We start from the raw sequence: 15,552 nt of genomic DNA, 5'->3' as shown, positions 1-15,552 counted from the left end.
TTTCCGCACCTTTTTTAGGGGTTGTTACCCTACCCTAGAGAATTACCAGAGCGAATTCTCAGAAATTGTTACTAGAGAGTTACTGTCAAATTACTGGATAATTTGTAAAAGAACACAACTATTATATAAATTCGCAACGGAAAGTTCTATATAGATTTTCATTAATTGACAGCTCGATACGTGTGTAGGTGCTTTTAGTTTATACCATATTACAAAAATTTTGGAACGCATTTAGTTGTGTATCGATTTATGTATATCGAGTCTTGTTATACTGCGTCGTGTGTTCTTCGTTCATCTTCGTCTCTCGATAAGAAAAATAGAAGTTTCCATGCTTTTTCGGTGCATTGCGACGAAATTTGCAATTTATTTACGTTATAAGGCGTGAAAAAAGTATCTTATATAAATATAAAAGCACAAAAACAAGAATATACAACTCCTTTTTTACGAAATAGGCATTGAGAAGTCTATAAGCGTGATAAAAGGACTTTGGGAAATCAATCAACAGCAGACAACATGGCCGAAGATTTCGATGTTGAAGCGATGCTGGAGGCACCATACATGAAAAATGTAAGTTTAGAATCCATAATTTCGTTAAAAAATATATATATTTATATTAATCATTCCATGAGGGCATAAAATGGATTGCAGTGAGGATATTCCATAAACATGTCTAAAAATTTTGTATGTTTTCGGAATAAGATCCTAAAAAATTAAAAGCGTTTTGTGCCATATTAGACTGTAGTGTCTCCCTAAAATACATATGTACATAAATTCATACTCTATGATAAGCCTATACTTCAACGAAGTGCATTCGCTCTCAAGGGCCCATTCTGTATGCATGTATGTAGGTATGTATGTACGTATGTAGATATGTATGTACTATGTAGATACAAGTGTATGTAAACGAAAACGCTCGCATATTTTACTAATCCAAAGTAAAACATTTTGTTACGCTTACGTGCTTGTTTTCAGATCACGTAAATAAGTTCTGATAAAACACCAAGGAAATGAGCGAAGTTGACCTGGTAAATATTGGATATTTATTATGGGAGAGTTCATTCTTGAATGAGAAATTTTTATATATGGTAAAGATCTTATAGTTGCTCAACCTTCTTCAAAGGTAATGCTCCGGACCCGATTGAAAGCTCCGGATCCGGAATTTTTTTGCTATTTGATTTTTGCGAAAGCCGCGGATTTTTAATCAGGTTCCTTCCTGTACAATCTGGATCCACATTTGGCATTATTAATAAATCACTATTTAACGATTCAAAATATAGAAACAGTCCCTTCACTATTCTTAAAAACACACAAAATAAAGGCAAGAAACGTGTAAACAGCTGATATAAACTTTCAAACTTTATTCATTTGTAGCTACTAGACATGTGCGCAAGACGCTTAAAAGTTTACAACATTACCTTCGTCTCAAATGCGTGTATTGATTATCGTCGTCTTTGAAGTTGAGTGTATGGCGAACACAGAATATAGAAACACTTACTTATTTTTGTATCAATGGAGTAACGCAATGCAAGTCGCCACAAGAAATCTTACATTTATTCGATTACCTCCAATGACATGCACATGTTAAAATTTTGCGTTCTGTAAACGAAAAGGTAAGCGGTTACTATCGAAAAATGATTCCCAAATCAGGGGTAACCGCTTACCTTTTCGTTTACAGAACGCATTATTTTAACATGTGCATTTCATTGGAGGTAATCGAATAAAGGCCATTGCATTACAGGTAATATAAGCGAAAACCGTCATGAGGCGACTCTACTGATACAAAAATAAGAGCTTCCCAAAAAATGAAAAGTTTTTGCTGGGAAATGCAATACCAAATACACGCAAGCTAAAGCACAAATACAATACCAAATACACACCTACAGCCCACCACAAAAAATTAGTATTCTTTGTTTTTGCAAAACACTGAATAAATTACAGAAGCAGCAGCACCCGCGGAATGAGCACGTACACGTGTTATTACTTTATGTACACCATAGTGTCAACTCTATTGTAAATTGAAATGAAATAGTGAAATGTGCTTCGTCACTGCAATACACAATCGCGTTGCTCCGCCGGTAAAGCAATTAGTCGGTTCCTGTGAACTTCGGACTAAAACCTGTGGAACTATCAAACTACAATTTTACTCTCTCAAGTGAGAGTAAAAGGAGAACAGATGTAGAAATGCACGGGAACGCAAAAAGTATTATTTCCTGTAAAAACGTTAGTCGGTTTGTTTACATGTCATTTGTACACCACTGATTTGGTTGAAATATCACTAATTAATTAATTAAAATCTATACATATTCAAATATTTCGTTGTTTACTTAAATTTTTTTTACAAATATAAGGCTCTTTGCTTACACCGCTTTCTGTTCTTATTTGCACATGGAAATCAGCTGATCGTTTGACACTTTTCATGAACTTACAGGAAAAAAACCCCTGGACTAAATCCTGTAACTTCTGACTAGGAACAGTTGCTCAGTTACTCTCAAAAGTGTTCCCACTTACAGGTTTTATGTTAATAGGAACGACTTCCTGTAAGTAAGTTCTGACTAAATCCTGTAAATCGGACTGCTATTGGAAGAGACTAAGTGTACACCGGGGATGAAAAAGTAGGTACAATTGTACCTTTCTCCGACATTTGATGACAAAGTTACATTCGGTACAGTCACTAGATTTTACGTACAATCATCTTTTGATCAGATGCATTTTTAGTTCTCTTTTTCCTTTTACTTGTAGGCACGGGAGAAGCTTCGCTTCCATTTTTAAGAATAAACAATTAAAGTGGTCAAAAGGAAGAAATTAAAAGTCATATTATGTATAATCTTAAACATTTTACATTGCATTTAGACCAGCCACTACGAAAAATTAATACTTTACTTAGCTATCCTCAAATTCGTAATTTTTTCTATTAATTTTAACGCTTATTTTCACTAAGCCAAATTCAATGGCATTTGCGGTCAAATGAGTGAAAAGAAATTGTTAAATGGGACAAAAAAATGGTCTTTATTTAGATCGGAATAGGCCTTCAGGCGTGTACATGCGCTGCTAAAGGGGCTATTTGTAAGTTTTTAGTCCATAATATCATCGTAGGTAGGGATAAAGGAAAGAAAGTTGTGTCATAATATGTCGACAAATTTTGTTGTCAAAATATGACATAACGAAAACAAGCCTTTATTCGCCCATACAGTCCAGTGTCTAGGATGTCTTCAAATTTCATATTTTCTTTAGTTAAAAATTATAGCTACTTGACCCATATTCGCTTTTTGATTTCTGGCAATATAAAACATTTATTTTATGATATTAGGTACAATCTGAAATTTCCATTTTTATCATCCCTGGTGTACACTATGAAGACTATGCAAGCAAAATGTTTTGCGATCACTTTTAGTAGCTACCCAGAGAAAAAGTATGTGGTATTTCGGGAAGGAAGAAGCCATGATCCAATAAGTTCGAATTTTCGCGCTCTATTACCCTTTTTTGAGTACGGGAATGATTTCTGGGATTGCGCGTTGGGTATACGAAATAACCTATTTTGCGCTCTTATCCGGATATCCATTAATTTTGCCATCTGGACATCTGGTTAATTATCCGTTCATGTTGGTAATATTCGGATATTCTGACTAGTTCTGAACATTTTCTGCCACACAAGGAGAGAAAAACAACAACAAACAACCACCACAGAAAAAAGTTCTGAACTAAAACGATGAATCCGCCTTAATATTTTTTTGTTTGTTTTGTATTGCTCTGTTACAATTTTCAAAACCACTTCCTCCTTGAAAGATTAGCATTTTCGTATTTTTTTGCGTAGTTCTCTAATTGAAAGTGATTCTCGGAAATTTAGATACTGGCAAGTTACCGATTTTTTTTTAGAGAAAGCGCGAATAGCAAAATTCGCAAGTTTCTTTATAAATGTTAAAAATAATGCCGCTGATGCGCATTTGGGGTAGGTATCTTAAATGTGCACCTAATAATAAATTTTTGAACTTAAAAATGATTTATATTCATTCATTTGGAATATTCCGTATTTACATTTGCACTTAGGTATTTTTTATGCGGTACATGCGTTTCTTAGAAAGCCACATATAAAAAATCTGCATAAAAAAGTTCTTTATTTTCATACAAAAACGGGGGATGCGTTCCAGCATTTTCAAAACTGCGTATATTCAGATACTCCAGGTAAAGAATTCTAAAAAACCGCGCAAAAAAAATTAAATTAATTATCAGAAGCATTGTCTCCTACACACTAAAAAAAAGAGTAATAAGCAACTCTCAAAAAAGCAAATTCGCTACAGCGAAAAAATGGTGGGATAAAACCGCATGAATTAAAATCTGCATAACAAGAGGCCTAAATGTATTTGAATTCGCATTGTTTCTCTAATCGATCTCGAATCGAATAAAAATTTCTCTACCGTTAGAGACTGTGTTTGCTGGGAAGGCACAGGGGTGCCAATCGAGAGATCCGAGTTCCAGTTTTGACGCAGCACATTTTTTTTTTTCGTTTTTTTAATCTATATTTTTTTCTTTTTTAATGTAATTTTTCCGATTTTTAATTTTTAAATATGATATAGTATATACTTTTTGAATTATTTAATTTTTAGAAACATATTTTTGTATTTTTTCTATAATTTTTTTAATGGTTTGCTTGTTATTGTTTTAAAAATAATAAACTCTTGACTCTCAGGAAGGCCTTTTAACATCCTGAAATTATCTACTGGGAAGATAGTGATGAGGAGGCGAAATGTGAAAACGAAGACCCTAAATTAATAAAAATTGTACAAGCAGCAGGAAGAAAAGAAACATTGTTAAGTAAACAAGGGTTGCTTATGCCAAAGCGCTTCATTGTTTTGACAGTAAACGAAGCATGTGAGCTTTTAAAAAGAAATGCAAGGATTTTGACATAAGCAAATCAAAATTTTATGCGAGCAAACCAAGATCAACGGAAATAAAGTAATTGACACTATTTCGCCTACTGGTGCGGCATAAAGCAAATTAGACATTATTGCCTTTATTATTATTATTATTATTATTATAAAGAAAATTAGTACAATAAGATCCCAAAGATCTTTTCATTTTTTCAAAAGCGAAATAAAATCCATTGACATTGCTCTTTCAAACATTAAATTTGCGCAGCTTCGCGGCGGCCCTCGTCCGCGCGCCATCGTATCGCACCCCGTCGGGCAAATTTTTGCTGGCTTGTATTTCGCTTTTAGAAACGAAATAATGTCATTTAATTTTTTCGCACCAGTATGCGAATCTGTAGTGTTAATTGACCTTATTTCCGTTGATCTTGTTACCTGTCACTCACTAGCTACTCAGGCCTCAAGTGATTTGTATTATTTACAATAAAAGCTCATATTTGCATTAAAAACGAGTGTGTTTAAATTCTTGAACAAAAAGTTTTATCTCGTTGGTAAAAATCGGAACGTTCGAACGGGAATATTTTTATTGGTTTCAGATAGGTATTGATGATGACTACTCATGACAAAAAATTGGTGTTCGTTCAGAGCCTACTATAGTTTTTATGATGAGAAAGTGTCTCTGAACGGAACGTCCGTAACGCAGGAAACACTCATATGCAAAACATAACCGGCAAATCTGCGATGACGCCATATTCACGTTACTCTCCCGAATTTCACATCAATTAGCGCAATCTTATATTCTTTCGGTCTTGGCCCACACGCATACTCATTAAAAGACAACTGTTACAACTCTCACGTTTTGCCATCCCATGCGAGTATGCTTAGCTGAGCCTTAGGGTGACCTCGCGCTAATTACTTCGCCTGTTATAATTCCACCATGAATATGGCTTTGTATTTTGTTATGGAGGTGTATCTGAAATAAAACAAACGAAATATGAAAAATTGCACTATAGCTTTGTTCGATCAGTGCACTAGAAGTAGAGGACAGTGCATGGCAGAACAAAATCTGACATGTCAGAGCAGTTTAGTGCATGGGCCGCAGAAAGCGAAAACTGTGCAACTACGTTATTAAACAATAATTTTAGGTAAAATCACAAAAATTATGTATTTATTCTTATACAGAGTTTATGAAACTTATTAAAGGTAATTTAGAAATTAATATATTTCTTCATTTGTTGATTAAAATTAATTTTTCAGTTAATTTTATGTGAAGGAAAAGCTGATTTTATTTGCTGCACTAACTTGCACCACATATGAAAGTAGTGTACTTTAGTGCAGAAAAGTGTAAGTTGTTGCACAATTCAGAACAGTTTAGTGCAAAAAAATACATTGAACGATATTTTCTGTACTAGGAGCATATCAGATGTTGCAATATTTCCAACTTTTCCACCCAATTCGCTGTCAAATTGAAAGGGAAAAATTTAATGTCGATGTGAACACCCAGAAGGACCTTTCTGTCACTTTTCGCAATTCAGTTTCAAAAATAAAAGTTGCAAGATATGACTGCAATTGAGAGAGCGCAAGTCGATTTCGGAAATATATTTCAACTGGGACGTCCTGCACTAGCAATTTGCAATTCGGCTTTCTAAAATAAAAAATAAGAAAACCTTTTTCCTTTCACCACCTTTCATGCAATTGCTTTCTGAAATTTCTCAATTTGACAACCTTTTCGAAATATATTGCATTGCCACGTCTGACAGATTCTAGAGTATACTAGTGCGTTCATCGAACATACATATGTACCTAATTAGTATATAGAGCGTTATGCTGGTGATGACGATGGTGTAGGACAGGGGTTCTTGAACTTTTAAGATGATGGAACCCTTACAAATCATCTTTCATTTTTTGGAACCCCATATCAAATTACTAAAAATCGAAGGCAGTGCAGTTTATATATGAATAAAAACTTTTATTGGAAATAGTATACATACTTTAAATTTTAATATGAAGAATGAAATAATTTCACTGTTTTTAACTATTGTATAAAATAGTGCCGCTGTGGTGTAGTGGTAAGCAGTGCGCGTTTCCACTCCGCAGCACCTGGGTTCAAACCCTGGTCAAAACAACATCGCAAAAAAATATAGAAAAAAGGTTTTTTCTTAGCAGCGGTCGTCCCTCGGCAAGCAATGGCAAACCTCCGACAACATCAAGGCGCACGCCACAAATCGGAGGAGAAGCTCGGCGAACACTAACATATGTGTAAGCGCCAATGTATTATTATATTAGGCATGTTTTATTCAACCATCACAAGCTAATAGCAAAATCTTGGTCAAATAAAACGAAATTAGCTGAAGGAGAAAATTTCTTATGCTGAATGGCAATGCCTCTTATTCAATATACAAGCCAAGATAGCTTTTCATAAGCCAATATAATTACATTGGGTAAGTCCTCCATACAAAATAAGCTAATAGCTTAAATTTCTGGACAAATAAAACACGGCTATTATTATTATTATTATTGTAAAATAGTAGTTCGATATAATGTCTGAAAGCTGCATGCGCATTTCTGGGGTAGCATCCAATTTCGACATGAATTTGTTTTTTGTATAGGGGTCATTCCATTGAAAAGAGGAAAACGACATAAATTTAAATATGTCCTAATTATCTCTATTTCCGTAGTAAGCTCTGTTTAAATGACTACATTTCATTAACCTGTGGGAAAATGTTAAACAAATCAAAAGAAGTTGTAATTTTTTTTATATAGAAACTTTTATTTCATGCATAAGTACTTTACACCAGCGACAAGGAGATGTTCCAACATTCACAACTTTAAATATTTTCTATAAAGATTATATTCACAACACGAATACATCGTTCGTGCAAATTAAGTGTTTTGGCTAAAATTCATCTTTGAGTGCACAAGGGTAAAAAACATGAACGACACAAGATCACGCCTTCCCGAAAGAAAGAAAAAAGTTATTCTAGCTGTTGAAATCTCGACGCCATCTTTGTTGGAAGAAGTAAACAACGAAGAGAACAAAAAAAAACCGCGTAATTGTTGAACGCATGAATAATCATTTTTATTATCCAAATTCTTCTATAAATCATGTCGTTGTGTTAAATTATTCTTTACCTTATGTGTGCACACGTTGTGACAAGCGAAAATTAAGAAAATTGCAGTAAAAAGCCACCACCAAATTGTAAACAACGAACAAATGTAAACAAACGGCTAATGTCAAAGTCGCCCAACCTTTTCCCTAAATGCGATTATAACGGGCTACTAAGAAGAAGGCGTAGAGTTATTTTCAATGTCCCACCAGTCACATTCATTCAAATAATAGTTACATAAAACCATGATACAAAAAAGAAGGTAGTTTCATTTAATGACATTCGTTGTTGTTGTTTACCATTTGACTTTTAATAAAATTACTCTACACTCAAAGATGTCGAATATGATGAACCTGAAAATTAACGCATAATCTCAAAAAGGGGGTTGACGAAACTAGGGTTCAAAACGGATGAAGAAAGTGAGCAAAATTATACTTATGCTATTTTTAATATTTTTATTGAGCTTTGTACCACGATTGTTTATTAGGTAAAATTGAAATAGCAACAAAGTCTAAGCGGTAGAAGTTATAGCACTATTTCGGAGATCACCACATCTCATCAGACTTCTTTTTTCTAGACTTCAGCAGAATTTTTTTTCTTAGAATCGAAATTATAAAAAGGCAAAAGATATCTTGTTGTGTACGGCTAGGTTATTTGTACAATAATTTTGGGTTATTGTGTCCGAACGCTTAACCCAAAGCCAAAAATTTTAACACACGTGTGGTCACACAATTAAATGTTAGTTTAAAATAAAGATTTCAAATTTTCAGATACAAATATGGGCCTTTTTGTAAAAAATACTGTGGTCAGGGTAGCCGGAGTTTGACTGATGAGGATTATTTTTTCGGCAGGTTGTGGGAAATCGCGATTGAAGTTTGGAATGCAATTTCTCAAAAACGCGAAGATAGAGTTTCTCCAAAATCTCTGAAAATTTTACTAGTTCACAAAATTCTTAAATTCTTTAATTTTTAATGTTTATTGTTAATTAGTTTTGCGTTTATGAAGGAATTTATTTAGTAAAATTTTGTCGTAAGCGTCATTTGTCCACAATTTGGCAGCCACTTTGTATAAAATACGACAAAATGTGATCAAAATTTCTACCAAATTAACGACACGTTTTACTCAATATCTCGGAAACTAAAGGAGATATCCAAAAATGCAGAACGCCATTTTTAAGATATTGATTAGTTTAATATGGCTGCATCACTAACTAAATTTTTACTAAATTATCGAAAAATTTTTTGTCAATATCTTGAAAACTAAAGGAGATACCCAAAAACTGGTAACACCAATCGAAAGACCTTGTTTAAAAATATATAACTGCATCTAGAACTAAAAATCGTCAAAATGGCGCTTACGACAATCTTTTATCCAGGCGACGCTATGGGTTCCAAAGTAAATTCCGTTTTCAAGTTAGACAAAGACAATATCGAAATTTGTAATTTCAGTGTAATAATCAGATGGCATAATTTCACTAAAAAAAAATTAGAACATGTTCACTACAATTTTATTTATGTAAAAATAAAGATTTCGGCAAGTAGTTATCAAATTTAATGTAAAATTTAACGTTTTAAAGATAAGATATTAATTATTTTTAAAAGGTAAATGTTAATACAACTATTTTATTTATATTACCAAGTTTAGGATATCAAATCCCCTCCACCAAAAACTTAAATTGGGCAACGCCGCTTCGAATTTTTTACAATTGAGCAATTGTCAAAAATCTTCTTTTTAATCAAAAACTTGTTTGAAACCATGGTGTAATAATAACAAGGTGTTGTCAGTAACTTAACCTCACTTTTTCGGCAGGTCTATTCCGGTCACGCATTTTAAAGTACTAGAAAAGGTACTAATTATTTACTACCTTTAATCCGTTGGTGCATACTATTTCAAATTAAATGTAGAAAAATGTATAATTACAGGCTTATAAGCCTGAATATATGTTTGTATCGGCAGCTCCACACAGCTTGGACATATATTGTAACTTTAAAAAAATAAAAGCCGTAAAATAAGGCAATTTCCTATAAGACTGTAAATGATTTTCTAAATAGATTAAAACACATAAATATCGATAATATAAGCGAATTCCTAATTTAACCATGCAGCCACTCTAGTGTATCAGTAGTTCATTTGGCTCAATATCAATTTCCATACGATTTTTGTGTACGATTTTTCCATTGATAACCACGATATCTTTTATTTTTCTACCTTTTGAGGACAAAAATTATACAAATCCAGCAATTTTAAATATTAATATTGTTCTGAAAACACCAAGTTCTTTAAAAATCGCGATAAAACGAATTACTAAAATGGAGTATTTTAGATACTATTTCCCAACGAATAGTAGTATAAAAATTTAGATCGGCAGCACTGAAAATAAGCATGCCGATCTTGTCAAAATCACAACAAACACGTTGCTACTGACAACACCTTGTTATTATTCCACCATGGTTTGAAACTACCTTCGTTTTTGTATTATGATTAGTTCTGTGTCTGACAATGTGGAAAATCGGGAAATAACGAAAATTTCTTATTAGACAATTAAATGTTATTTTTTCTAAGAGACAAGAACAATCTACATTACCCCGAATAATATCATACAAATAAGAGAGAGACAGAATTGTTCTACGAGTATCTAACAATTTGAGATTAATTAATTGACACCCAGCTTTATAGGAGGGAATCGGTTCACTAAATTTAAGTTACCTGAGACAAAAACGCAGAAAAACTTTTTGAATACGTTCGATTTGCGATTGCACGTAAGGTCTCCATATAACTGCGGCGTATTCCAATCTAGATCTGACGAAGCAAGTGTATAAAAGTTTCAGCATATAGGGGTTTGAAAATTCAGAGGTATGTCGACGAACAAAACCCAGCATCGAAGAAGATTTCGCAATAATGGAATTTATGTGACTTTTGAAGGTAAGGTTGGAGTCAAGGGAATCCCAGAAATATTGTATCAAGAACTATACGCATTATATAACTTAGAGAAAGACATCTGAAAACACTTCGAAATACTGAGGCTTCAACGATTTTTTATGCGCCAAGCATACAGACAGTCAATATCTTGAGCTTGACGACAATGATTGAATGTTGACCCCAGATAGGCGGGGCTTAGCAGTGCCGCTTAAAACAACAACAGCAACAGTCAATATCCCGCTGGAGCTTGTACATATCACCTACATTAGCGATGGTGTGATATAACTTAAGATCATCAGCATATAACAGGTAATTGCCAAATGAAAAGCAATTGCCAATATCATTAATGAATAGTAGGAACAGAATTGAACCCAGAATGCTCCCTTGTGGGACACCAGACGTAGCTGGTAGGAACCGACGACATATTATCTAGCATGACAACACATTTAGGGTACTCACAGTTCTATATTATCTACTGTGTTAATTTTGCCACCTGGTAACTTTAAAACATTTTATTTTTAATATTTTTATTGAGCTTTGTACCACGATTGTTTATTAGGAAAAATTGAAAAAGCAACAAAGTCTAAGCGGTAGAAGTTATAGCACTATTTCGGAGATCACCACATCTCCTCATCAGACTTCTTTTTTCTAGCTTCAACATTTTACCATGTGGTAACTTTGTTTGTTGTTGGTTCCCATACTAATCCACTGAGCTATGTACATCCCGTAAACTCTTGTTGCTAATTCATTTTCCTTATTCAACCAACTACTATCAAGTGCAGCTGATTTGCCGCTATTTAAACTCGACAGCGTGGTTGTTGTNTAGCTGAGTATAAAAAAGAGAAGAGAGAATAGAGAGAAATATGTATGTGGTTTGTTGATGCTCTCTAAACACAAACGCGTGAAAGGCAAACGGTCTAGCAATGCGTGGTATTGTTGATCAACTTAATACTTTATTTAAACATAAGGGTTGCTCACAGTTCGAGTGTGTTATCTTGTTAAAGTTGACACCTTTTAACTTTAGAAGTAAACTGTGAGTACCCTAATTGTCTATTACACAGATAGGACCTAAACCAATTAATAATACACGAATGAAAACCAAACCGAGATATCTTGTGGATAAGTATATTATGGCACACTTTGTCAAATGTTTTTGATAAGTCGGTGTAAATTGAGTGGACTTGAAGACCCTTTTGTAAGGAAGAAATACAGTACTCACTGAAAACTGCTAGGTTCGAAGTAGTAGAACGTCCAGTCACGAACCCATGTTGATTAGGGCAAATAAGATGCTTAACAGAAAAATAGAGCTTATTCTTCATGATGCACTCAAAGAGTTTGGAAATAGTGGACAGTTTCGATATGGGTCTATAGTTAGATATATCACTCTTGTTTCCGTTTTGCAGCTGAGATAGGCCGTTTTTGAAACGAATTCTGAAATAGGGCGTTCTTCAATCAAATACTGAAATAGGACGTTTTTGAAAAGTTTTTTGAGATAGGGCGTTTTCGAACTGGCTGCCGAGACAGGTCGATCTTCCACTCAGCAGTCGATATGCAGTTCTATCTTTGAAAAAGACCGTAGATGGAACAGCGGAGCAGGTTTTTATAGAATTAATAAAACTCCAAAAAATTTTGGGATTTTGTTCAAAGTTTAAAGTAAAATTCCGATAAAGAAACTTCTCGAGACAATTAAATTCCTTCGTATAGCGCAGAAAATTAGGATAATCTTCGGGACTTTTCGAAGCTTAAAACTTTTTATAGAATTCGAAACTTTAGCTTTAAACTTTTTAGAATTTTTATTATACAAATTCTTCTATAAATAATGACGTTGTGTTAAATTACGCTACGTAAACACGTTGTCACAATCGAAAATGAAAATTCCAGTAAAAAGTCACCACCAAATTGTAAGCAACGAACAAATGTAAACAAACGGCTAATGTCAAAATCACCCAACTTTTATCCTAAATGCGATTATAACGCGCTGCTGGCTTGCTGGTGTGATCTTGTATTTTTGGTTCATATATAAGGTGGTATCCCAGAATGATAGAATACAAGATTGCACCGTCCTGGGCGTTGACATTTGTGTACCACAAGTAAACAAGAAATGGAGCGAAAAGAAGAACGAGCTGGAACTGCCAAAGCAGTTCACTTTACAGCGAAAAACGTGTTTTAATTTTGCAATATTGCATTTTTCACGAAATCATTGTGAGGAAGTGTTAATATAATAAAAGAGAAACATTTCGGGAACGGCTTTGCCGTGCCCTATGTACACAAAATGCAGTGATTCGTCCCAGCGCTACACTTGCATCTACGCTTCTTGCATCTTGACGGCTGTCGCAATTTAACACACTGATTTTTCACTTATAATTAAAATTTCTCTTTCGCTGATTTGTAATCAAAGGTTTATTTACAAGTTACCGCAACTGTCAGAATCGGCAAAACCAAAGTAGCGGTACGATTTACGGCGCCACCTTTGTTCGCTGCATCGTGGGTGGTATCGGTTCAACAAATACAATAATTACTTGTATATTGTTTTTGCTTTTAGCGGGCCATTGTCAAATTTCAGCTATTCTTCCCGGAACGAAAAAGGGCGACAGAAAATACAAACACTCTCACCTTTTCACTCGCTCACTAGAGAAATACAGAATTTTGACAATCAAACGCTACTCACAGCTGATGAAACAACACCACCTTATATAAATTCGCCTAAAGGAATGATTCCTTTGTTTTGTGTTGTTGTTGTAGCGGCTACAACAACCCCGCCCAGATCGGTTGGTATCTCAGTCGTTATCGTCAAGTTCCACTAACAGCAAACCCTAGGAAGCGTGCAGCTTCTGTGGGGTTTGTCCACAGGGACAAGGCCGTTAGGGTTGTCGGGTTTTCCGGGCATGCGATGAGATGTTTCGAGTCATGTGGGGTCTCTCCGCATGCCGGACACTCATTCGGCACATCATCATTCAACCTACTCAAGTAGGAGTTGAACCTGCTGCAGTAGCCGGAGCGAAGTTGTGCGAGTGTAGTGCGTGTCTCCCGAGGCAGATGAAGCTCCGTCTCGTCTATGTCCGGGGGTGGTATGCCTAGAACGGCATTCACAGGTCTAGAGTCTACATAACTCGAGATTGAGTCCCTGTGAATGCCGTTCAGGGCCTGTCTGTAAGCTGTCGGGTCCAGAGGTTGCTTAATGAACCTCTGGACTTCGTCCGTCAGTTCATATAGATGCCTCCTGACGTGCCTAGGCGAGGGCTCCTCTGCAAGCAGCTGTCTGCTTGGGTGGCCACTTCTGTGGCTCCCGATCAGAATTGTATGTTCATACTTTGTTGTTTCTTGTGTAATATTTTTGGTACTAAACTGCATTTCCGCATGAATAAACCACGCTTCCGGACAACTTGTCCAGAATTGTGGTAGTTTGACCGATGTAGCACAAATCTCATTACTATTTCGATCGACATACGGATTTGTTAACTGTTCGTTAAACGTACTATTTTGTAAATCAATAAGAGTTTCATTTAAATTATCTCGTGTAGATGTATGTGTATCATGTTGTGGTGAACGAAACATTTTGATTATTTGAATTTGAGCAAATATCAAAAGACCTCAGAAAAGGGAAGTTTACAATTAAAAAATTAAATATTATATATGTAAAATTTAATAAATAACAATTAAACTCTGTATTTAATTATTTTCAACAAAACTAGCACTAAAGTTATACAATACAGCTCACCAGTAAAACTAAGATTGTTGTTGATGTTAGCGCTACTGCTGCGGTCGCTGCTGATGCCGCTACTGCTGCGGGTGACTTCGATGCTCTAGACTCGTTGCCTGTGTCCGCTTCTTCGTCTTCTTCCTCCTGCAGCAGCAATGGCAGTGATGTTGGAGGTGTTTGGTTTCGTTCTGTTAATGCGCTACTACCAGCTGGAACTTCTATTACGCTCAAAGAGGAGCATTGAGCACCGCTCAAACTTTCCGGTTGCTGTTCTTGATCTTGAGAACGCTGCTGCTGCTGCTGGTTATGTGGTTGTTGTTGACTGGTTGATGCAATATCAGCACTTAAAATAGCTTCTCCAGTGACTGCTTCTAATGCAGATGCATCAATGATATCGGCAATTGTGCTAGTGTCGTTGAATGCGCATTGGTGCGTTTGAAGCTGTTGCTGTTGTTGCTCTACTAATTGTGATTGCTGATCTTCAACAAAAGGCAATGGGGATATTGCTTCCTGATGTTGCGGCTGCTGTGATTCAAGTGGTGGTGATAACGGTGGTGGTAGTAGTGCGTGTTGGAATATGCCAGCTGCTCGCAATGGTGCTACTCTTTTTCACTGCTGACTATTGCGACGCATTGCACTTCAACATTTTGGTGTAACATCTCATCATCTGTGGACTAGTACCGCGGAGCAACAAACCAAGTGTACAAAATCAATATATCAGCTTAATGTAATTTCTTATATGTCTCCTGGCAGGATCGCCAATTGTAGCGTATTTAAAAATTTTATTTTTATATAAACTTAATTTTAATTTAACGTATTTTAAATTTCAAAGAAGAAAAAATTCTGAAGTAATCAAAAATTTTCTTTTTGATTTACATAAATTGAAAAAGAACTTAATTCAATAATTTCAAAAATAACAAAGTACAAAAATTAACAAAGTACAATAGTAAATAGTATTAACACT

At 35.0% G+C, this 15,552-nt stretch overlaps 1 protein-coding gene across 2 annotated transcripts in view; it reads left to right on the top strand.

Moving 5' to 3' along the window:
* The first annotated feature begins 259 nt into the window (after window positions 1–259).
* Window positions 260–15,552, top strand: part of LOC108361556 (RNA-binding protein 39-like protein Caper) — a 37,276-nt gene continuing 21,983 nt past the window's right edge. For both annotated transcript variants that reach the window (XM_017614201.1, XM_017614200.1), the window contains exons 1-2: window positions 260–390; window positions 453–567. In XM_017614201.1, the coding sequence (XP_017469690.1) occupies window positions 514–567 (54 nt within the window). In that variant the 5' untranslated portion in view covers window positions 260–390; window positions 453–513. The remainder of the gene's footprint in view (window positions 391–452; window positions 568–15,552) is intronic.

The sequence above is a fragment of the Rhagoletis zephyria genome, unplaced genomic scaffold, assembly GCF_001687245.7.
Source record: "Rhagoletis zephyria isolate East Lansing unplaced genomic scaffold, Rhagoletis_zephyria_1.1 Rzeph_scaffold_00790, whole genome shotgun sequence".
Lineage (NCBI taxonomy): Eukaryota > Metazoa > Arthropoda > Insecta > Diptera > Tephritidae > Rhagoletis > Rhagoletis zephyria.
Note: the sequence above shows the minus strand (reverse complement) of the source record. Positions and strands in the feature narration are given on the sequence as shown.